Source organism: Pongo pygmaeus, chromosome 1 (genome assembly GCF_028885625.2).
Source record: "Pongo pygmaeus isolate AG05252 chromosome 1, NHGRI_mPonPyg2-v2.0_pri, whole genome shotgun sequence".
NCBI lineage: Eukaryota > Metazoa > Chordata > Mammalia > Primates > Hominidae > Pongo > Pongo pygmaeus.
In genome coordinates, this window is record NC_072373.2 from 220,887,846 (window position 1) to 220,913,407 (window position 25,562).

General features: G+C 41.8%; 1 protein-coding gene across 15 annotated transcripts in view; it reads right to left on the minus strand.

Annotated features, from left to right (window-relative positions):
* The window catches only part of KIF1B (kinesin family member 1B), a 174,083-nt gene that overhangs the window by 41,412 nt on the left and 107,109 nt on the right, over positions 1-25,562 (minus strand). For 11 of the 15 annotated variants that reach the window (XM_054439955.2, XM_054439961.2, XM_054439910.2 and 8 more), the window contains 10 exons: positions 21,805-21,898; positions 20,065-20,213; positions 17,886-18,064; positions 17,050-17,187; positions 15,592-15,840; positions 7,303-7,421; positions 5,207-5,292; positions 4,746-4,875; positions 4,416-4,578; positions 2,088-2,178 (listed from right to left, as the gene is read on the minus strand). In XM_054439955.2, the coding sequence (XP_054295930.1) occupies positions 2,088-2,178; positions 4,416-4,578; positions 4,746-4,875; positions 5,207-5,292; positions 7,303-7,421; positions 15,592-15,840; positions 17,050-17,187; positions 17,886-18,064; positions 20,065-20,213; positions 21,805-21,898 (1,398 nt within the window). The remainder of the gene's footprint in view (positions 1-2,087; positions 2,179-4,415; positions 4,579-4,745; positions 4,876-5,206; positions 5,293-7,302; positions 7,422-15,591; positions 15,841-17,049; positions 17,188-17,885; positions 18,065-20,064; positions 20,214-21,804; positions 21,899-25,562) is intronic. The other 4 variants (XM_054439980.2, XM_054439969.2, XM_063668031.1 and 1 more) reach the window with 1 other exon arrangement.

Consider the following 25,562-nt stretch of genomic DNA (forward strand, 5'->3'; position numbering starts at 1 on the left):
TTTGTTTTGAGGCAAGGTCTTGCTCTGTAGCACACAAACAAGGCTCATGCGGCCTCACCCTCCCGGGCTCAAGCAATCCTCCTGCCTCAGCCTCCGGAGTAGCTAGGACTACAGACATGCACCACCATGCCTGGCTAATTTAAAACAATTTTTTGTAGAGACAGTATCTCACTATGTTTCCCAGACTGGTCTTGAACTCATGTGCTGAACTGATCCTTCCGCCTCAGCTCCCAAAGTGCTGGATTACAGACATGAGCCACTATGCCTGGCCCAACTTTACTACTGCTGAGTGTCCAGTAGCTGCTGGGTATTTTACTATGCAGGCCTCTTGCAACAAAAAACAGGGGATCCCCTATGATGTTTTTAATTCTAAAGTAACTTTTCCCAGCTTCAGGTATTCAAGATCTTCCATACTTTGCCTCAACTGATCTTGGCCCCTGTTGTCCTTCCCACACTTACTATTCTGGCTCACTCACTCACCTGCTGCTCCCTTCACCTGCTCTCTCCTCAGCTGTGCCAAGGACTGGCCCAGGCTGCAACCCTGCCTGGAAGGCCCTTCCACACATCCATGCACGTACTGACTATGGCCTATGTGCCAGGCACAATGCCAAGTTTGACACACTTTTTCTTGCTTATACTACATCCTTCAGGGAGCTTCCTATCCCCTTTCTCCACCCAACTATCCTCCCCAACAAAAAGTAACTTAAAATAGCTTTCCATTAATAGAAATAACTTTCCCTTTCTCCACCCCCATTGCATTTAGTGAATATTTTCTCATGTTCATCTTTGCATGACTGGTGTTTATGTAATGCATTTTATTTCCCCTATCGTAATTCGAAGCTCACTGGGAGCATCTGACATTCATCTGCATTCCTCAGTTGTCAGGCACAATCCTTGTGCACAGCAGCTGATCAAAGTTTATCAGATACATGCTTGCTTATATTTATACCAACATGAAAAAGAAGACGGCATATTTTGTGTTTGCTTGTTCCATCTTTGAAGTTCTCCTTTCCTCTCTTACTTTAGATAGCAGACATGGTTAGCAAGAGAATGAGAGACAATTTCATGTAGTAGTGAAGATCCTGAATGCCAGAGCTACATTTCTCTGAGCTTAAGTCCTATCTCTACCTCTTGTAACACTGATGAGTAACTTTATTTTTATTATTACTTTTTTATTTTTTTTGAGATGGGAGTCTCGCTTTGTTGCCCAGGCTGGAGTGCAGTGGCACAATCTCGACTCACTGCAACCTCCCCCTCCTGGGTTCAAGCAATTCTCGTGTCTCAGATGGGATTTCACCATGTTGGCCAGGCTGGTCACAAACTCCTGACCTCAAGTGATCCACCTGCCTCGGCCTCCCAGAGTGCTGGGACAGGTGTGAGCCACTGCGCCCAGCCTGATAAGTGACTTCAGTCATCTCAGCTAACACAGGGATTATCTTAATCTATGGTATAAAGGTAAAGATAAATTACACAAAAACTCTCAGAACAGTGACTAACACAAAATAAACTCTCAGTGAATATTAGCTATTGTGATGAGGATGATGACTTTGGAATAGAGTTTGAGTGAAATTCATGTAAGAGAGGGAAGGGTCTGTTTTCTTACTCCACGTAGGAATACAGTTGTAAAGGGCATTAATGTGTTAATTATACTATCAGTTGCAAGGAAAACAGATCTAAATCTTAATTTAGCTACAGAAGGTATTTGATATTTTTTATGTTATTTGCAATCGAGAAACATAAGTATCTTAGGGTTTAAAGGACAATGCATTCACTTTAACAAAACTCTTATTAAGCATGCTTATTTTTCTAGGACAGAAACACTAAAACAACTCATTGCATTCAAACTGATGGAAGATTTTACTGGCAGACGAACCCACATTCCACTCACTAGGCCCATTGTGATACAGACAAGAAGGCTTGCTGCTCAGGCCACTGTGGATGACCTCACCGCTCTAGCCACGCCCTCTATTGTCTACTCTCCCCCTGCACAGCCAGTGACTTGTACCTCTTCTTATCACCCTTCCTGGGCTGAGAAAGCCAAGGTACCAGAAAAACATATGTTTGGCAAAAAGGTCCGCGTCACTTACATTCTGCACATGATAAAAGGCCAGGGGACTTCCTCTGCCATTGTTTTTGAGGGGCTCCGTGGAGAATGCTTCATCATGGCGATGCAAAAAGCTTCATAAAGAAAATAAAAAGACTCGTGAACACTGCATTAAATGGTATTATCAGAATCTGTTTCAAGAGCCCAATGTGGATCCTATAGAAAGAAGCATTCCACTTAAGCAGATTCTTTAAGTTATTTACATTCCTTGTCAAGAACCTTTTCCATATCGCACAGAGGGCATTTTAGATTTTATTTCAAAAATGACTGAAAAATTAACTGACCCTGATCACTTGGCTATATGGAGGTATATGCAAGAATGCTTTAGAGAGAGTGAAGAAGTAAATTCAATTAACTCCTCTTCCTTTGTAAAAGCTTTTTACTAAAAATAAAAACAATGTCATTTTGTACAGACAAAATTTAGCAGACTCAAGCTTCCACAGTTAGTGCGAAAGCCTGTGGATGGCATAGTTACCTGAGAGTCTGTTGTGGATTCAAATGTCACCTCTTCCAGGCAGTCTTTCCTGACTTACCCTGACAGTTTTGTGTTCCCGCATTACTAGTAACGTTTTTTTCCTTAATAGCAATGATTTCACTGTAATAATGTATTTATATGCCTCTCTCCCCACCAGACAGCAAGCGTTTTCCCACAGGTCTTGACACATAGAAGATACTCTGGAAAGATGTGTTGAACCAATGGGCTATATTTAGTTATTTTCACAGATAGTGAGATGTTATCGTTCCCTCTCTCTCTCCCTATTGTTAGTCTGAAATAAAAAGAACTGCACAGTTAAAGAGGACCCAACACAAAGATTTACTGCCAGATAGAAAAATCCATCAGAAGGACACCCCTTCCATCAAGAAAAAATGGAGAAAAAGAAAATATTTTCAATTGGGGGGACAGAGAGACTGGTAGTATGAACTTGTTGTCTTCCAAATTAGTTCACCAGTCTGAGAACACTAGCATGCTTTTGCCAAGTGCTCCAAATCCCTGATTCCTGTACTGCTGGCACTGCAGCATTCTTGGGGTTCCCTGACGACAGGTGAACTCATTCACAGTGCTCTGCAGCCATACCTTCCCGGCACAGGCCAGAGGAGCGACTATAAAAACACAGGACGCCTTTGAGGCTGCTTTCAACACAAGCAACATGCCCTTTTCCCCAGAGCTAACACCAGGTAGAGATGCTGCTCTTTTTAGGAGATGGTAGGACAAAGGTCAACTCACTATTATTGTCACTTCAGACATCAGTTAACCAAATAGATGTTTTCCATAAAACGTTATCAGTTGCCTGATTAGAATAATAGCAACAGTTCCAAAAAACAGATTCATTTGGTCAACACTATTGTGCCCTAAGTTTGAGGGTATGAGTGAAAACACATTAAATAGGTGAAATCAATGCTCAATGGGTAATACTTCAACAACTATGAGTTGTAGCAAATGATATTAGTGGTTTACTATATAGTGATCACATTTAATTTAGATCACATTTAACTCAACTTTCTGTGATAAAACCTATACAAAAGCTTTATAAACTGCACTAGGGCCCATGGGAAGGCCAAGGCACATTCTGAGGGGAGACGGATGGCAGAACCCAAAGCAGCCTCTTGGTGGCACCAGTGGCAAACTGAGGGCGGTAGGTATGGAGGGATCAGACTTCAGTCTCTTGTACTGTGGCCCTTTCCAAGTACTGAAAAGACACCTTGAAGTCTGGAGGTATTAAAACTGAAGATTCACAAAAAAGTGTTTTCCTGGGGCAGTCTTGAGAAGAAAGCATCCAGAGCACAGGGTTTTGAGAGGGCCGAGGGAAAGAGCAAGTCCTATGTAGATGAGAAATGAGAAGTATCACATCTTCCCTACATGCTAGCTTTTTTCAGTTGATGTAGAATTTATCCTTCTTTACATTGTTTAAATTTTCCTTTTCCCGATTATTAAATAGGCATAATTGCTAGCTAGATAAGTCATTGCTTTCAGGCTTACTAATAAGACATTTCAACATGAAGAGGACTAGAAAGACTCATCAACAGGCTTATGTGATCAGACCCTACATTTCTGGTAAAGGGGGACCGCTCACAGCAGAGCCCTGCAGCAGGATGCGCAGCATGCTCCTCCTCCCAGGGAACCCTGTTGCATTCCAGGACAGGTTTCTGGTTCTCACTCCCATAGGAGTGATGAAAGTATTTTCCTTCAGAGACTGGTCAGTCTTTGTCTCAAGAGTGTTAATCCCTCACACATGTAAAGCACTCTACAGTGCACAAGAGATGTCACCTCGGTTAGCAGCTAGCTGGGAGGCAGAGCAAAGGGGCAGCTTACTTGAACTGACAGAAGATATCTGCATACTCTGGGAGGATTCCACTGGCCTGCAACACTGTTACTCGGAAAGTGAAGGCACTGCCCAGTTTCAGGTGGTTGCCAATCTCTTCAGAAAACCCTTCCATTACCATCTTACCATCCAGCAAAGTGCTTGACTTCAAATCTAAAGAGGGTCAAATGAAGACACAGATGGTTCAAATAATGCAAAAAGGAGGGAGTTGGGCATTCTTTCCATTCCTAGTTGATGAAGGCCACTATGTCCCTTGATAATGGTCAATATTTTCCCTTTGTCGAAAATGTCCCCAAGCACAGTAAACTCCGTCTACATACCCAAGTCATTAATTCGACTGATTTCTTCTGGAGGAGTGATGACTTCAGAACTCTGACCCTGTCCTTCCACAATCCTCAACTCCTCCAAGGACAGACCAGAACGAGTCATTGCAACAGACGAAAAGTCACTCTGAAAAAAAGGCAGGGGCAGGTACATGGTAAAGTAGTATAAAAACATATTTTTCCCCAGTTGTCTTACTTCTGTTTATCTGCCCAACAAATAATAGTGACTGGAAAATTATATGGACTGAGGGCTGTCTGAGGAAAGGCAATGAATAAAATATGAATGTTGAGTCTATACACCTTTACCTTCATTATTGTTAGACATGTCCCATATTCTACTGAACTACTCTGTGGCAACCAGCACCCTGTATTTTTCAGTTTTACAGGAGAACTGATCTCCAATGCTGAACATTCTTTCTCTTTCCACAGGGTTTTCCTTCTTCCTGATGGTTTCTCACCTGATTAAAGTATTCATTATCAAAAGATATTTTAGCTGTTCCTGACTGTCGAATTCCAGAGCCATAATCAGGAGCTTCTTCATCCGCTAAAGCAGAAAAAAAAATTAGCAAGAATTGAGTGAGACTACACACGGGGAGGGAGGGAAAAGGCTCTTGCTGGATTATAAACTCAAGTCTTTGGCATGAGAGAATGATACCAAAGTAGTAACACGGCATGGGCTGCTTCGCATTCTATTCATGCAGATTTACCAACTTCCTTAGCTCAAATGAGACTAGTCAATAAAGAATCGGTTTTAGGCCGGGTGCAGTGGCTCACGCCTGTCATCCCAGCACTTTGAGGGGCTGAGGTGGGCAGATCATGAGGTCAGGAATTCGAGACCAGCCTGACTAACATAGTGAAACCCCGTCTCTACTAAAAATACAAAAATTAGCCAGGCGTGGTGGTGGGCGCCTGTAATCCCAGCTACTCAGGAGGCTGAGGCAGGAGAATTGCTTGAACCCGGGAGGCGGAGGTTGCAGTGAGCCGAGATCGCACCACTGCACTCCAGCCTGGGCAACAGAGCGAGACTCCATCTCAAAAAAAAAAAAAGAATCAGTTTTATTCTTGAGATTGTTCAAATGTCACACCTAGAAATCCTGACTGTCTCCATGCTGGCAAGATAATACCCAACAAGTATTTGAAAATACTATATTGTACTTGTGGAGGAGACTTCCATATACTCAACACTGGTGACTGTGTCACAAGTTTCCATGGGGGAAAGGCTGAAAGGTCACCGGACACAGCATAGCATTTGGGAATTAAGACAGAAAGATTACAGAAAATGACCACATTCTTTCTCAGAACATAGGCTGGATCATGGAAAAATGGAAAATATCAAAATCTTTTTTTTTTCAATTGTTTTTTAAGAGATGGGGTCTCACTATGTTGCCCAGGTTGGCCTCAAACTCCTGGGCTCAAGCAATCCTGCCTCGGCCTCCCAAGTAGCTGGGACTACAGGCACGAGCCACCACAATCAGCTTGTATCAGCTTGACCCGTGCATTACAAAACAGCAGCCAAACAAATGTCTATTAGAAGTACTCTGAGAAAAAAAAAAAAAAAAAAAAAAAACTAAGCAAGACAAAGGCCTAACAATCCTTTGTTAATAATGAAGCAGTTAAGATACATTACTTAGGCCAGGCTGGGCGCAGTGGCTGACGCCTGTAATCCCAGCACTTTGGAAGGCCGAGGTGGGCAGATCATCTGAGGTCAGGAGTTTGAGACCAGCCTGGCCAAAATGGTAAAACTTCGTCTCTACTAAAAATACAAAAATTACCTGGGTGTGATGGTGAGCACTTGTAATCCCATTTACTAGGGAGGCTGAGGCATGAGAATCACTTGAACCAGGAGGCGGAGATTGCAGTGAGTTGAGATTGTGCCACTGCGCTCCAGCCTGGGCAACAGAGCAAGACTCCGTCTCAAAACAAAATAAAAGGCCAATGACTGGCCAGGTGCAATGGCCCACACCCATAATCCTAGCATTTCGGGAGGCCAGGGCAGGAAGATCGCTTGAGCTCAGGAGTTTGAGACTATGCTGGGCAACATAATGAGACCCCAACTCTATAAAATTTATAAACTTAAAAATTAGCTGGGATGGTGGTGTGCATCTGTAGTTCCAGCTATTCAGGTGGCTGAGGTGGGAGGATGGCTGAGCCTGGAGGTGAAGGATGCAGTGAGATATGATTGCACCATTGCACTCCAGCCTGGATGACAAAGTGAGACCCTGTCTCAATAAAAGAAAAAAAAAAAAAAAAAAACACGCCAATGACTTTTATATAGTTAATGCAAGAGCTGTTATTTAACATGTTTAAGGAAATCTCTTTACCCCATTATTGCAAAGTAGCAGTAGTCTGGACTAAGCAGGATCTATTTGTGATAGTTGGGAACAATTGCTAGAAAGGAGCAATAAAGGCTTTCTCCAAAGTATGTGTATGTATATTACACATACAAACTCCCCACAGTTTGTATGTGTAATATAAGCGTGACCCACGTGGAATCAGCCTGCTTTGTCTCTAGACAAAGAACTCACAGCTCTCATTTCAGAAGAGGGTCACCTACCTGCGATGGCCTGTACAGCCACACGCAGAAATCCCCGCACTTCACCTTTCTCACTGACGATGGCCACCCTGTGGATCAGGGGCACGGGATACAGCAGATTGCTCAGGTAAACAAATGCCCTAGAGACAGAAACCAGGAGACAAATGTCAGAGCATCCATGGAGAGATAAACTGGCTTTCAGATTCACTGACACCATCTTCTTGCAACTGTGAGCTGACTTCTGGCCTTGTCTTAAGACCCCTTCTCAGTCCTATCCTCTCAGATTTGCCTAGAGCTGCCTTTTCAGCACAGATAATGAACAAGCAAACGCTTGGCAGAACTGTTGACGAAGACCAACACACACCAAATCATGCTCTAAAACTTAACTACTGTAGGGAGAAGAGTCACACCTGGAAGCAGACTTTCAAGATACTGCTCTATGAATGCTGCTACAGACAGGTTGGAGGAGGGGCCCATTCAAGAGCTTAATCTTTTTTTTTTTTTTGAGACAGAGTCTCGCTCTGTCACCAGGCCGTAATACAGTGGCATGATCTCGGCTCACTGCAACCTCCGACTCCCTGGTTCAAGTGATTCTCCTGCCTCAGCCTCCCGAGTAGCTGGGATTACAGGCACGCGCCACCATACCCAGCTAATTTTTGTATTTTTAATGGAGATGAGGTTTCAACATGTTGGCCAGGCTGGTCTCAATCTCCTGACCTTGTGATCCACCTGCCTCGGCCTCCCAGAGTGCTGGGATTACAGGTGTGAGCCACCATGCCCAGGCGAGCTTAACCTTTTAATTTAAGAAATTATAAAGAGGTTTTGTTTCATTTTTCCCAATAGATAAAACAGAAACCAGGAGACAAAAAAGGCAGGGAAATGGGACGAAATACAGTTAATAACTCTAAAATAAATTCCATATCACAGCATTACGGTCTTTATTGGTTATTTTTTGTTTGATTTTGAGATGGAGTCTCACTCTGTCACCCAGGCTGGAATGCAGTGGTGCGATCTCGGCTCACTGCAAGCTCCGCCTCCCGGGTTCACACCATTCTCCTGCCTCAGCCTCCCGAGTACCTGGGACTATAGGTGCCCGCCACCACGCCCAGCTAATTTTTTTGTATTTTTAGTACAGACAGGGTTTCACCATGTTAGCCAGGATGGTCTTGATCTCCTGACCTCGTGATCCGCCCACAACAGCCTTCCAAAGTGCTGGGATTACAGGCGTGAGCCACCGCGCCTGGCCTATGGGTCTTTATTGTTACCTTATTTATTTATTTTGAGATGGAGTTTCGCTCTTGTTGCCCAGGCTAGAGTGCAGTGGCGCAACCTCAGCTCACTGCAACCTCTATCTCTCGGGTTCAAGCGATTCTCCTGCCTCAGCCTCCTGAGTAGGCTGGGTTTCTCCCCATTGGTCAGGCTGGTTTCGAACTCCTGATCTCAGGTGATCTGCCTGCCTCAGCCTCCCAAAGTGCTGGGATTACAGGCATGAGCCACCGTGCCTGGCCATTTATTGTTACTTTAAGAAATGACTATTATTGGCTGGGTGTGGTGGCTCATGCCTTAATCCCAGCACTTCGGGAGGCTGAGGTAGGCGGATCACCTGAGGCCAGGAGTTTGAGACCAGCCTGGCCAACATGGCGAAACACTGTCTCTACTAAAAATATAAAAATTAGCCGGGCATGGTGGCATGCACCTGTTGTCCCAGCTACTTGAGAGGCTGAAGCAGGAGAATCGCTTGAACCCGGGAGGTGGAGGTTGTGGTGAGCCGAAGTTGCACCACTGCACTCTAGCCTGGGTGACAGGGTGAGACTCTGTCTCGGGAAAAAAAAAAAAAAAAAAAAAAGAGGCCGGGCGCGGTGGCTCATGCTTGTAATCCCAGCACTTTGGGAGGCCGAGACGGGCCGATCACGAGGTCAGGAGATCAAGACCATCCTGGCTAACACAGTGAAACCCCGTCTCTATGAAAAATAAAAAAAATTAGCCGGGTGTGGTGGCAGACACCTGTAGTCCCAGGTACTCGGGAGGCTGAGGCAGAAGAATGGCGTGAACCCGGGAGGCGGAGCTTGCAGTGAGCCAAGATCGCGCCACTGCACTCCAGCCTGGGCGACAGAGACTCCGTCTCAAAAAAAAAAAAAGAAATGACTATTATCTTCAGGCAGGGTGACTGACAAGGTGAGGTCAGCAGACACATATGGGCAGAGAAGCTCTGCAGCAAGAAATTTTTGAGTTCTAAGATTAGAGGAGACTCTGAATGGGCATCAAGATAAATGTTAAGGGCCGGGCATGGTGGCTCACGCCTGTAATCCCAGCACTTTGGGAGGCTGAGGCAGGCAGGTCACCTGAGGTCAGGAGTTTGAGACCAGCCTGGACAACATGGTGAAACCCCGTCTCTACTAAAAATACAAAAATTAGCCAGGTGTGGTGGCAGGCACCTGTAATCCCAGCTACTCGGGGTGGGGGGCCGAGGCAGGAGAATCACTTGAACCCAGGAGGTAGAGGTTGCAGTGAGCCGAGATCGCACCATCGCACTCCAGCCTGGGGGACAAAAGCAAGACTTCATCTCAAGAGAAAAAAAAAAAGATAAAAGATAAATGTTAAGGGAGAAGATGACAGTTGATGCCTAAAAGGTTTGCTTTTGCTCCTAGAGTTCAAAACCTAATTCAGAAATGCATAAGTAAAAGGTAAATTATAGCTCTAACACTTCATATTTCAAGCAAACTAGCAAAGTCCTATCACATTTGTATTTTCTTCCTTATTTTGTAGCTATTACTTTTTTAAAAAAGCAATAAAAACTGGTGGTCACAAAGCTAGAGTGTTCATTCCAATTAGCGAAAGGGAAATAGAATCTAGTTCCTACTATGATTCCAGTCTTCCCATTTGGTATATGCTGATCTTCGAACATAAGACAAAAGACAAAGACAGACACTTGTATCAATAAATCAAACAAAACCAAGTGACACACATGTTTATCTGATGCTTTTCCTGCTCTGAAATCTATTTTAAAACAAAGAGAGGAGGAGGATGGACTGGGTATTTGGGATTTCAACTCAAAGTAATGAAAATTAAGAAAACAGACATAATACATCACAGAAAAACAAATGTTAACATGACTAGAGCATAAATGAAATACAAATGAAAAATATAACAAAAATAACTGCAAATGAACATTAAATCAGATGAAATAATGCCACCTCCCTTTCAGTCTGCTCCAAAGCAGGAGAGAGAGAAATGCTAAGAAACAGAGAGTTGAAGCTCTGGTGTAAAAAAACGTAAGAATGAAAAGTTCTAAAAAGTTCTAAACAAGACCCTCAAACAACAACTACTGCAACAGAATTTAAAAGATTAAGAATTTGGCGTAAGGTATCAAATGGATAATTTCACTTTCAAAGTCAACACATACACAGATCACCCTCCTCTATTATGGGCACCCCAGCTAGACTTGCCCATTTCAAGGCCTGGGCCATTAAAGAGCCATCGCACATGTCCCCTGCCTGGAGTCCTCTCTGCACTGGATGCCTACACCTCGTGCCTTTGATGTCTTTTTTTTTTTTTTTTTTTTGAGACGGGGTTTCACCATGTTGGCCAGGCTGGTCTCAAACTCCTGATCTCAGGTGATTCACCCACCTCAGCCTCCCAAAGTGCTGGGATTACAGGCGTGAGCTACCACACCCAGCCTCATGCCTTTGATTTCACATCTTCAGGTCTTATTTCAAATACCACTTTCTCATAACAGGTCCCCCAATGTTATGTGATCTCCAACAACACACACAACTATTTCATCACTGCTATAATTTACATTTACTTGTGCAATTATTTAATTTATGTCTGTGTCATCCATCAGACTATAAGTCTATGAGGGCAGGAACCATGTCTGGTTTTGCTCACCACTGTCTGCAGAGGGCTGGGCCACTCTATAAATATTTGGTAAGTGAACATCTATGTACATAAGGGAACAGGAAAATGATTTGCCTCTATCTTTAAGTAGAAGTGGAAGCTTTTCTAGAAAAATGGGTTATACCAGAGGCAGAAAAGCAAAGCCATCCAACTTATACTAGGTTGATTTTTCAGAGCCACCTCATAATGGATATTAACTATATAGAACACATTTAGATTCCTAACTATATCTAATTTATCTTAAAAATAGCTATTCAAAAACAGGAGCCACCTTTTTTTTTTTTTTAAGAAAGCTTATATTAAGCACACATTACATTAAAGTACTGTTTGTGCACACAGTAAAGATGAGATTGCCTTTCTGCCTATGGCAATGGCTAGTCCAAGTGTGGGAGCATTGAAAGCCATTATTACAGATTTCCCTTTTTAGATAATTCTGTAATTCTATGGCAGGGACATCAGCTCCATGACTATACAATCACACATTCACTAGGCAGCACCTTGTTATGTTACCAGAATATAGCCCTTAGCTCCAAATCAATGCTATATAAACATTCTATTCTGAAGCTTTTTAAACAGAATTTTCATAATTACTCTGCATTTTTGAGAATCCTTATACTTTGACCTAGCAGACTGAAGGAGAACAGGGATGAGAGAGGGGAATATGTAAGGGATACGTTAGCAGAAAGTTCAATGAAGTTACTTCAAAAAGGGAAACAAACTGGTCAACATAAAGATAAGAAAAATTAGCAAAATTATGGTGCTACTTATAGAAAGAATGTCAGTTAAGGTACTTAGAGAGATGACAGAATAATCATCTTTAACCCCCTTTTAACCCAGAAGACTAGCTTAAATATTTTACATTTCATCCCAAATTATGATGGATGGTTCATAACATCCCAGCATGCCATAAGAGAATAGCTAAAGGGACAAGCTCTTTTTCACTTGCAATATAAAGTTTTAGCAGCGGCAGTCATGGCTAAAAAACAAACTTACTAATGGAATTTCACAAGAAACTAATTTTTTTCCCCCTAGACAGAGTCTTTGCTCTGTTGCCCAGGTTGAAGTGCAGTGGCGCGATCTTGGCTCACTGCAACCTCCGCCTCCCGGGTTCAAGCAATTCTCCTGCCTCAGCCTCCTGAGTAGCTGGGATTACAGGCACAAACCACCATGCCTGGCTAATATTTGTATTCTTAGTAGAGACGAGGTTTCACCATGTTGGCCAGGCTGGTTTCGAACTCTTGACCTTGTGACCTGCCCACCTCGGCCTCCCAAAGTGCTGGGATTACAGGCGTGAGCCACCGCACCCAGCCAGAAACTAAAAATTTTACAAGTGATTTATATTTGCAATTATATGCCAATAGGAGAAATCCAATCTTGTGTATCACAAAAACAGGAAAGTAGTTACTTTCCTTACACATACAATGACCACTACACAACTGGGTAATGTTGCATTATTGTAAATTTTGTTTGTAGAAGAGAAATGTAGTCAAGGGCAAAAATGGAAAGCTATCCTTCACTTTACTGATTGCTATTATATTATTTCACTTCCTCCCCCAGTCCTTTCTTGCAAGGTTAGAACTTGGGAACCTAAACAAATGGAAAAATCAATTCCTGGGCCATAGCTCCATAAGTACTTTATGTGGAAATCAAAATAGAGTTGATTGCTTTATACCTATACTTACATCTGATATGATTAAAAGAAAGAAAACTATAAAACTACAGAGAAAACAATACATGTATCCTCAGTTAATTTCCACATTAAGTGGGACTGTCTTGAGTTTCCATACAACTTCCTCAAAATACAAATGCTTCTTAGTAGAAGTCTTAACCAGGATATTCATTTTTGCTAGTGTAGATGACAGAATATGAAAGTTGAAAAAGATCTTTATGGCTCCTTATTTCTACCTGTTATTCACTTTACACTTGAGAGCCCAAAAGGCTTCACTTTAAGTTGCTTGTTGTAGATGACAGAGATGGCCTAGGACCCAAGGCTTCTCCTGACAATTAGGTCAGGCTTCTCCTCACCATGTTACGTAAGATGAAGCTGCCTACTCTTCACTGCAATGGTATAGAACACAAGCGAACAGTTTTAGAAACTGTGTAATTAGCACTGGGACAATGTTTATGGCCAGAAACTGGGTTTTAACTTCCAACTCCCTTAGAATAAGAAGGACATGTGCTGAAGAACACAGGCAGCCATCAAATGAAGCAAGCACTATTGTCCCATTATTTGTACATACCTTTCTCAATTTTAATAAAAATCAGCTTCTCTGAAATTCTAAGTATCTATTCATGGCGATACACCAGTAGAAAACAATATTCATGGCCACATAATCCCTTTATGTTTATCCATGGAAAAACTAAATTCTAAATGCTCCTTTGCCATTGGAAAACCCAGAGACCGTCTAATACTATGACCTACAGTTACACTTGAGACTTTCATTTCTATCAAAAAAGCTTTTCTTTTCCCCCTTTCCATAACAATGATCATCTTCTAATTTAGTTATTGTTATGAGGTTCCGACCATGTGACCAATATCATACTACAAATTATGTTTTATTTTATTTTATAATTTTTGGTAGAGTTGGGGTCTTGCTCTGTCCCCAGGCTGGAGTGCATTGGTGCAATCATGGCTCACTGCAGCCTCAAACTCTTGGGCTCAAGTTATCCTCCTGCCCTAGCCTTCCAAGGAGCTGGGACTACAGACATGCACCACCACACCCGGCTAATTGTTTTTTAAATTTTCAAAGAGACAGGGTCTCACTATGTTGCCCACTCTGGTCTCAAACTCCTGGCCTCAGCCTCCAGAGTTGCTGAGATTACAGGTGTGAGCCACTGCACCTGGTGAGATAAATTTTAGAACCTATGTCTCTACTAGGTCAGGAGACTCGCTATCCTTTAATTTTTAGATAACTGGTACTCATCCATTTAACACTGACATAATTCCCTTATTCATAAAGGATTCAACAATATGTGATTCTAATGTACCATTAAATTTAAATTTAATACTTTTAAACCTGGACATACTTTTTGGTTAATCCAATGCGTGCTCTACTGTTGAACTTGTAATTTAAATTACCTCAGCATGAAGGCTGGAGATGAACAAAGACACTAGTATTAGGAACATGTGCATAGAGAGCTCTGCATCACTGAAAGATGGATGCACAAACTGAGAGCCAGAGACACTGCCTCAGTTTGGTGAACTAGTCTTAACACAAAGCAGTTTCATATAGCACCGAACAAATATTCATTGTTTTGTTTTTTTTTTTTTGAGACGGAGTTTTGCTCTTGTCACCCAGGCTGGAGTGCAGTTGTGCAATCTTGTCTCACTGCAACCTCTGCCTCCCGGGTTCAAGCGATTCTCCTGCCTCAGCCTCCCAAGTAGCTGAGATTACAGGCACCTGCCACCATGCCCGGCTAATTTTTTGTATTTTTAGTAGAGACAGGGTTTTGCCATGTTGGGCAGGCTGGTCTCAAACTCCTGACTTCAGGTGACCTGGCTGCCTTGGCCTCCCAAACTGCTGGATTACAGACGTGAGCCACCGTACCCAGCCTAATTTTTGCATTTTTAATAGAGACGGGTTTCATGGGTCAGGTTGGTCTCAAACTCCTGACCTCAGGTGATCCACCCACCTCAGCCTCCCAAAGTGCTGGGATTACAGGTGTGAGCCAAAGTGCTAGGATCACAGGGGAGAGCCACCGTGCCTGGCCAATATTCACTGTTGATGGGGTCAATAGATGATTTTCTGAGCTTTATCATTATAAACCCTATAGGTTAAAATTTTAGCAGATGCCAAAGATCCGTAGATAGGCTCAGTGAAACTGGCCAAAGAAAGGCATCCATTTTAGGTAAAGGAGAAGCTTAACTTTCCTGATTCTTTTTAGGACTCAGTAGACTAGGCAAAAAATAAATTTAACTCTACTCCTGAATCTACTTTTGTCCTCTGACTCCTGCAGTACCACAAATTCTTCAGCCAAACCTTCGCCTCGGTCTGCCTCCTCTCTCATGTTACCTCCATATGCTTTTTCAATAACAATCCTTTAAAAAGGAAACATCTAGACCATAATAATATTCACTGAACCCACTACGTTTGACTCTTAGCTTTACTTTCTCCTTTGGGGTTCCCTTCTTCAGAACAAAATTACTGGGCAATTTAAGACAAGGTGTCTTCCATGTAGTCTTCATATATTGCTACGTATTGTGCTGAGTAGACTGAGGACCTCACATACAATGCCTGAGAACTGTCTCAGCCAGACCAGCACTGACAAAGAGCTTGAAGTATTGGAGAACTTGAAAAAGAGCATTCATGAGTTGAATTGGCTAATGCAAGGTTATCCAAAATTGCGCAAGCAGGGAGGCCTTCAGAGCAAGAGCTGGTCCCTTTTCGCCTTTCTCACAATAACCTCACCAACCTTCCCACTAAAATGAACCAAGGGGATCGGTCGTAAAACGGGTCATGCCCGTCACTGAAGAGATCTGATCCCTCCTCCGTCCCTGCGTCAGAGCCGGCGTCATCCACGAATGCCTCATCATCAAAATCCTCCATCTCATCTTGCTGCTCGTCAGCCAGCTCAGTGATGTCGGAATCGGCCGTGGAAAAAGTGGGGGAGGGTGTGCGGTCGGCAAGGCGCTCATTCACACAGCCGTGGAAAATGGGGGAGCTAGACACCAGGTAAGACGCCAATTAACACAGCCAGGGAGAGAGGAATAGTTGGTTAAACAGGAAGCAATAGGTGCCAACAGGACAGAATCCACTGGGGAATCAACACAATAAAAGCAAATGGATAAGCAAAAGGATAAAATAAGCATCAATCATTTGGGTCAGGTGAAACGGAACAAGGGCAAGTTGAAAAAGTTATGTAAGGACTGATCCTTTGAATAAGAAAAGCAAAGGAAACACGTGAGTAGACCATCCTAGGTAAACACTGTGCTATAACACATTTACATTCTCCAGTTCACATAAAAGATCAGCATCCAGGCCTCAAAGGACCCACTCAACATCAAAGCGAAACAAGAAGGCTTTCAATTTTTACTGAAATTCTCACGTCATTTTGGAGCAGAAACCCAAATGGATGAAATGGCATATGGCAAAGCAGCATGTGCTTTGCTAGGGTAAGATGTGTTTGGCCAATTCATCTCTTTGAAAAACTACTTTGCTATCAGAGTAGAGTGGAAAAGATTTACTTCATTTCCACAACATACTATGACTTCAGCAACTCCTTTTCACCCAGCCTCTTTAAAAACCATCACAGGGTTTTCTGCAATTGAAAAAGCAATTCAAATTCTGAAATCATAAGCTCAAAATTAAATTTCCCTGCTTTGAAAATTCAAAACCTCTAAGAACACTTGACTCAATATGGACTCATAGAGGCACTATGTGTTTTCATTAAGTGCTGGAAATAATGTATAAAAAATGAGGCTGAAGGGGACTACCAACGTGCAATTAATTTACCCTTGCAATGACTAAAATGGGATGAATTGCTTTTTAAAAAAAGGAAAAACAAATCAGATCACCAAGAGATTGTATCTGATAAGCTGTACTATGAATTTAAACTGTAGGATACAGGCATAAGTTTTCTTTTCCTTCTAAATTTATCTTAGTCAATTACAGAACACTTTGTAAGTTTAAAGTCAGGGAAGATTTAAATACTTTGGCTGAAAGTTTGAGACTCGAAACAAAAATGCCTGCTGAATATAACTGAAGGGAAATATACCAAATGACGCAGTGGTTGTGAGTGGATAAGATTATAGATAAGGCCTTTTTACACCTCTTTTTTTCCCTCTTAACTTTTTATATTATCTGCTCAGGTTTTAAACACTTAAAACTATTCATTATTTTAAAAGGAGACATCAACAAAATCATCACATACCTCCCCACAAGTTTGAACCAGTGGAACCGATCATAGAAGGGATCGCTGCCAGTCACAGTGGTTTCGCTTTCATCTTGGGCACTGGAGGCCATCTCCCCTGCCCTATCATACATCTCTCGCATCAAATCCAGTCTCTGCCTATTTAGTAAACACAAAGCACATTGGGTTAATATAATGAGATTGCATTAAACTTTCACTTTGGAAGCATCTTCCGTTCAAGATTTTCTTCAAAAAAAAAAAAAGGAGTTGCTCCCACTATTTTAATGTTACTTAAAAAGAATGAAGCCCAAAAATACAGAAACCAACACTCAGTATCTAAAGTGTCTTGATTCTAGAGATAAGCCATCAAAAGTCAAGAATGGCCACCTATCCTCTACCGGGTGAAAAGTCATAAGGGGGAATATTATGGGTCAACTGTATGTGACATCTCAAATACGCTGAGACAGGAGGAAATACCTCATCATACTACATGTAAAAGAAGCTAGATTATAACTTCCATGTTTATTACTGATTATCCTGAGGTCCAGGATAGAAAAGATGAATAAGTTTCAAATCTGAAACAGAAATATGATGAAACTGGAATATTTAAAATTTAAAAGAGGGTCTATGGAGGGTGAACTTAAATATCTACAAATGTCAAAGTGTGTGAGGAGTGCATTTATTCACTTAAAAGAAAACAGATGGATGGTAATACCATTGGCCAGCAACAGCATTTAGAAAGTACAGAGAAGTAAGCAACAGTGTCCTCAGAGAGAGGAGAGCTGGAGGGAGCTCACTTGAGCAGGTCATTGTTATTTCCTAAATAAAACAACCAGCCTTTATGAATGTTTTCATACTTGAGTTTCTCCAAAGACCAATAGTGTGTTGCTCCATTCTTCAAATCCTGGACTTCTACTGCTACCACTGTGCGAGGGAAAGGCCTGTCCTCGTGAGTTTTTTCCATCTCAGTGGGAAGTAATTCAGGAGGCAAAGGGGAGTACAGTGTGTCGGTCAGCAGAACAAACTGAAACTGCACCTGAATGGAAAGAATAAACCATTGACAAATGGTTTTCAGCAAGCAAGCTTCAGAGATGAGACGATACAATCATGCCCAATGGGAAAGAGGTCGAATGTGCTCAACAAATACCTTGTGACTAACTTTCTACTGAAAAATATGGCCACCCGTTAGCAGTCATAGGGAATAACCCTAACTTCAAATTAAGCTATTTAAGGACTTTGTTTTCCTAGCCTGGCAGTGTTTTTGCACATACTAAAATCTTCTTGAGGGGAGGCACGGTGGGGACAAGGTTACACTCTGTCACCCAGGCTGGGTGCAGTGATGCAAACACAGAGCACTGTAGCCTCCACCTCCTAGGCTCAGGGATCCTAACACCTCAGCCTCCTGAGTACCTGGGACTACAGGCATGCATCACCAGCCTAGCTAATTTTTTAAAATGTTTTGTAGAGATGGGGTTTTACCACGTTGCCCAGGCTGGTCTTGAACTCCTGAGCTCAAATGATCCACCTGCCTCGGCGGCTCAGATCACAGGCACAACCCACCACACCCGGCATAAAATCTTTATAAATATATTTTGATTGAATGAATGAAGACTTTTATAGAATTTATACTAGAGACCAAAAGGTGGACCACAAAATGCATATCTAGTCCCTCACTAATGAGAGAGGATGAAAACACAGCAAGGTTTCCCATTTTAAATTCAGAGGATTGCAACTACTGCTCTTAAAAGCATTTATTTGGCTGGGCATAGAAGTTCACACCTGTAATCCCAGCAAGCTGGAACGCTGAGGTGGAAGGATCACTTGAGCCCAGGAGTTTGAGACCAGCCTAGGCAACACAGTGAGACCCTGTCTCTACAAACTGAGCCCAGCCCAGAAGGTGGAGGCTGTAGTGAGCCATAATTGCACCACTGTACTCCAGCCTGGGTGACAGAGCCAGATCCTATCTCATAAAAAAAAGTATTTATTATACGGTAAGTACTTCACGACATCGCATCATTTATTTCTCACTACCATGTTATAGTTTCACCAATAGATTATTATTAAACAATTATTTAATATTAATTAAATGCTACGCACAGTAGTAAGAAAAAAAGACAGTTACTGCCTTTATTTAGCTTACTTGAGGAGAGGAGTGGCTAATAAATAATTATAAAATGAGAAAGGCTGCCGAGATTATGAATGAAGAACATATCGTATTCCCTAAAACTAGAATTTAGTTCTAGGAGAAGATAATTAATTTCCCCAAAGTTAGGTGGTCCATGCTCTTACCTACTACACAATATGGTCTTCCACTGTAATCTTAGCAGTGAAGAAACTGATAAACAGGAGGGCATACAGAAGACCGAATCTAAGGTTTGGTGTGAAGTTTTGGTAATACTTACAAAAATGAATAACATTTATTGCCTTTTACCATGCCAGGTACTATAAGTGCTTTATGCATATGCCCATTTTCATTCTTCACAAAATCCTTTGGTGCCAGGTATTGCTGCCAACCCCATTATGTAGGTGGGGGAATGGAGGCACAGGGCTAGGGGGATCAACACCACTTGTGGAGCTGGGACTGGAACCTGGACTGTCTGGGTCCAGGGTGCATGTGCTTGTCCACTACACAACAGTGCCTCTCAGACCCTAGAGGAGGAGCAGATCAATGGCAAAGCATACCAAACTTAGAGGTGCAAACTTAATAACAGAAAAGCGGAAGAAAATTAAAATTATTCAGAAACCCAAGAGAAGTATTTTTCTATTACTATGTTTCTCCAGTTTTTGTTAGGAATATAGTCTATTTGTAAAATAAGCTAGAAAACATCTTTTTAAAAAATTTTATTTAACAAAAATTTAATTAGTACCTACTATGTTCCAGGCACATATATTAAATAAAGACATATATAAAGCTGCTTTATAGCACAAAGCAGCTGAGTTCCCCCAAAGGAAAGGTTAATTCAAGGTCAGAGCCCAGATGCACCCACAGCAGGCTCGGCTTTGCCTCCGGCTCTCCCGTGTCCTCCTGCTCCATACCTTCTTTTTCAGTTCCACACTGATGGCACTGGCCTCCTTTAGGTACACGGCATTGCCCCAGAGTAAGTCCCGTAATGAAGTAAACTGATGAGACTTCCATTTCCGGAAGGCCCATTGGGCCAACTCAAATTCATGCTGTGTCCAAGGAACTGAAAGAATGAATGATGCATATTTAATGGCAATCTTACAACTATATAAAAATTACACCTCTCTTCTAGCTTATCTCTTTTATCAAGGTGAGGTGTTTTCCAGTTTCTCTCCATTCAGCTGCTTTTGTTTCTTCTTCTTTTTAGTAAAGCTTACCAAATTCTGTTGATATTATGAAAGCAATATATACATTTCAGAAAATCTTTAAAAATCCTACTTTTGTATTTAAAATAGTACAACAAAGAAATAAATTTTTCTTATTTTTAAAAAAAGGTATAACATGTGGTCACAGTAAAAAAAAAAATACTCCTGGCTAGGCGCAGTGGCTCATGTCTATAATCCCAGCACTTAGGAAGGCAGAGGTAGGCGGATCACCTGAGGTCAGGGGTTTGAGGCCAGCCTGGCCAACATGGAGAAACCACATCTCTACTAAAATTACAAAAATTAGCCAGGCGTGGTGGCACGCACCTGTAGTCCCAGCTACTCAGGAGGCTGAGGCATGAGAATTGCTTGAACCCAGGAAGCAGAGGTTGCAGTGAGCCGAGACTGCACCACTGCACTCCAGCCTGGGTGACAAAGTGAGACTCTGTCTCAAAAAAAAAAAAAAAAAAAAAGACAAACTCCTGACCTCTGTTATATTGTATGACTTCATATATTTCTTTTTTTTTTCTGTTACAGAGAGAAAAAAGGTACCATCTCATTTATTTAAAAATAAGAAATTGGCTGGGTGCAGTGAATCATGCTTGTAATCCCAGAACTTTGAGAGGCCATGGCAGGCAGATCACCTAAGGTCAGGAGTTTGAGACCAGTCTGACCAACATAGTGAAACCCCATCTCCACTAAAAACACAAAATTAGCCAGGCGTGGTGGCGCTTCCCTGTAATCCCCACTACTTAGGAGGCTGAGGCAGGAGGCGGAGGTTGCAGTGAGCTAAGACTGCGCCACTGCACTCCAGCCTGGGTGACAAAAGCAAAACTCTGTCTCAAAAATAAATAAGTAAATAAATAAATAAGAAATGTAATACATAAATTAAGAGTTCCTTCAAAGTTAGTTTGAAGTCTTGAGATTGCCAAGAGGTTGGGTAGAAAAATAAATTGTGATAAGTGTTCATACTGCATTATAAGGCAATAAGTAATAATGAAAGCCCTAACTCAACTAAGAAATGCTGGAAAACCTAAGATAGGCAAACATGACTAAGCAATATGATTAGAAATTTGCCAGAAATGGCTTCAAATTGAACAGACTATCTTAACAAAGATTAAGCTCTATATTTGTAACAGATATATAAAAGTCACATCTACAGCAGTATGAGAGACAGTGCATGTAAACTTTCTAAGGGATTTAAATGAAGATGTGCTCAGAAACCTTGTGAAGGTCTAAGAACACTATCACTCCCATCCCCACCTCATAAAATACAGCCTGGATTCTCAATACTGCACATCTATTCAATCATCTGTAAACTGGCTCAGTAAAATGTCAATAAATGATAAGGCCAACTAAGAGGAATCCAGCTTTGATTATGCATAAATGACTAATTTGATAATATAACTTCAAAAAGATATACACAGGAAAGTTTCGGTCTCTAGATTTCACCTTCTTCCTCTTCTTCCTCCTCTTCAGTTGTTTCTGCAGCCAGGGATCGGGTTTCAACCTGCTTCTGCAAGGCCTGCAATTTACTCTCATAGTCCTGAATGAAAAGAAAGGAGACAGTATGTAGGAGAGGGAAGAAATAAGAGTGCACAGAAAGAGAAATGGGAAGGAATATTGGGGAAAGTAGAGAAAGCAAAGGACAAAGAAAAGAGACAAAGGCAGGAAACTATAATAAAAAGACATACAGAGAAATGTTTAGGAAAAAAACCCACAAAGCATACAAGATGGTCTGTAATGGGTAAATGTTAAAAAGAAAAAACTCACTGCAGTATGTTTCTACTCCCTCAAAGACTCAAGAGTTCTTTATCTGGGGTAGTGGTAGGAGAAAGGGGGAATTTTTAGGTGAAATAATGTGTGTATACCTTAAGCGTTAGAATATATCCAAGTAATATCTTATATATCAATAAATTCCAGGGAAAAACAATATTGAAAAAGATTAAATTCACCAGTATCATCAAAAATCTCAATTATCTAACTCTTTGGAAGGAAAAAAAATTAAGAGTGTAGACTTTGATGCTTCCTATGAGTGAAAAATTACTATCTTTGATCAGTAGGATGAGTTTAGCCTTCAGGTAACCAAAAGCTCATAGTGCTATTAGGACTGAAATAATTTATAGACTGCATTTAGTTATTCAACTAAGACACTTTATTTTCAATATGCAACTATAAGATGGATTACTGACCAGGTGCAGTGGCTCACACCTGTAATCCCAGCACTTTGGGAGGCCGAGGTGGGTGGATCACCTGAGGTTGGGAGTTCGAGACCAGCCTGACCAACATGGAGAAACCCTGTCTCTACTAAGAATACAAAAATTAGCTGGCCGTGGTGGCACGTGCCTGTAATCCCAGCTACTTGGGAGGATGAGGCAGGAGAATCGCTTGAACCCGGGAGGCAGAGGTTGAAGTGAACAGAGATCGCGCCACTGCACTCCAGCCTGGAGACAGACCGAGACTCTGTCTCAAAAAAAAAAAAAAAAAGTATTATTTTAATACAAATCAGATGTATCCTTCATTTTTCCATCTATCCCATGCGTTTTTCAATAAGGGTAATATCACCCCAAAGGGGCCAAAAAATGGTTCTCAGAGAATGAAAAAAATCTTAGTCTTTTAATATATGAAGTACAAATATATACAATATACAGATATGTAGTATATCTGAGGTATTAAACTCTCACAGTGGGGAGAGAATAGAGGACAAATGTCTAAAAAGTTTCCTTAGGTTGTTAATTTGAAAAACTTGAATTTTAGTGAAAATAAAATAAGTAGGGTTAAGCAAGAGACCTTCAAACACCGCAATACTAAATTACAGCATAAGCATAGCATTTTAAGATTTACTGCCAGGGTTTCCTCCTTCTTTTTTGAGATGGAGTCTCACTCTATTATTGCCCAGGCTGGAGTGCAATGGCGCGATCTTGGCTCACTGCAACCTCCACCTCCCGGGTTCAAGCGATTCTCCTGCCTCAGCTTCCTCAATAGCTGGGACTACATACAGGTGCCCGCCACCACGCCCGGCTAATTTTTATATTTTAGTAGAGATGGGTTTTCACCATGTTGGCCAGGCTGATCTCGAACTCCTGACCTCATGATCTGCCCACCTTGGCCTCCCAAAGTGCTAGGATTACAGGCATGAGCCACCGCACCCAGGCCTGCTTCTTTTGGTTCCCTAGCAGTGACCCAATTATAGGCTGTCATGAGACAAAGGGTGTAAGTATGACCATCCACTGTTTCCAAACAGAGCTCTCCAAGTCCCACATCAAACATTCCATGCATCACAAAGCACTGCTGAAAGTCATTTAGCAAACGCCATTACAAAAGGAGCTCCCAAGCAATGCTCAGAAGGATGCAAATATCCTCTATGGTTCTGGTCATTTGTCAGTTATTCTCACAAAGGAAGTGTTCTCTTTAGATGGGCAGGCAGTGACCAAGACCACGAACCAACTACGTAGCTTTATTAGATACCTAAACATACTTTTTAGGAGACTACATGTTATGAAAAAAAAGAAAAAAAAATTAAACTGGTAAGAGGCTTGGGTTTGGGGTCCTGGCACTTGTTCTTACTAGCCTTATAATTCTGAGAAAGTTAAATCCTCTCTAAACCTCACCTTCTTCATCTTTAAATGAAGATTTTAGCATTTGACCTGCCTACCCACACAGTACTAGAGGAAGGACCAAGAGATGAACCATTTTAAAAACACATGAAAGACCTCTTACATAGTAATACAAACGTATTAATACATAGTAATACAAATATTACTATGTATTACTTACATAGTAATACAAATGTACTAATCAAAATGTCAGGCAATTTTTTTTTTTGAGATGGAGTCTCTCTCTGTCACCCAGGTTGGAGTGCAGTGAAGCAATCTCGGCTTACCACAACCTCCGCCTCCCAGGTTCAAGCGATTCTCCTGCCTCAGCCTCCCAAGTAGCTGGGACTACAGGTGCGTGCCACCATGCCTGGCTAATTTTTTGTATTTTTAGTAGAGACAGGGTTTCACTATGTTGGCCAGGCTGGTCTCAAACTCCTGACCTCGTGATCCACCCACCTCGGCCTCCCAAAGTGCTGGGATTACAGATGTGAGCCATTGCACCTGGCCTCAGGCAATTTTTTTTTTATAAAAGGTTATTTTTTAAGCATACTTAGCACCTAGATCTTGGTTTCTAAGTACCAATGCCACTGAAAGGAACCAGGGCTCCTTGAAAAAAATAGCTGCTTCCAGGTCTGAAGCAAGGAAAGTACAAGGTGAGTCTGAAATATTTTGTGTCAGAAAGGATGGAAGAACTCAAACACCACTGGGGCCATTTCAAAAGGACACAGGATCCCACTGGCCAATAAATCAACAGAAAAATAACATAGTACATTGAATATAGAAAGAATTCACAACTCCATGGTGATACTGAAAGAAGGAGAGAAAAAGGGGAAACTCTTATTTAAATAAAAATTTTTTAAAAGCTAGCTAATTACCAGGCATGGGGCATGCACCTGTTCATTTCAGCTACTCGAGAGGCTGAAGCTGAGGCAGTTACTGGCCTCCCAAAGTGCTGGGATTACAGGTGTGAGCCACCATGCCCAGCCCCTGGGATCCCTGGAGCCCAGGAGTTGAAGGCTGCAGTGCGCTATGATCAGGCCTGTGAAAAGCCACTCCAGCCTGGGCAACACAGCAAGATCCTATCTGAAAAACAAAAACCAAAAAAAAAAGTGGCTAATAAATGCAGAAGAAATGGCAATTGGAAAATCACCATATTGCAACCCCAGATGTAATAACTGAATCAAGCAAGGATAATAAATACTAAAATAGACCAAGCACAGTGACTCAACGCCTATAATCCCAGCACTTTGGGAGGCTGAGGCAGGCAAACTGCTTGAGCCCAGGAATTCCATACTGGCCTGGACAACATGGCCAAACCCCATGTCTACAAAAGAATATAAAAATCATCCAGGTGTGATGGCACACACCTGTAGTCCTAGCTACTAGAGGGGCTGAGGTAGGAGGATCACTTGAGCCGAGATCGTGCCACTGTACTCCAGCCTGGGCTACAGAGCAAGAGACCCCATCTTAAAAACAACAACAATAACAACAAACAACAAAAAGCTAAAATAATTGAGTAAAAGACGCATGGGAAACAATATGCATACGATTCAAAGTCCATGCCCAAATATCTATTAGTAAGAAGGGAAATGATATATTTACAATGGAGAG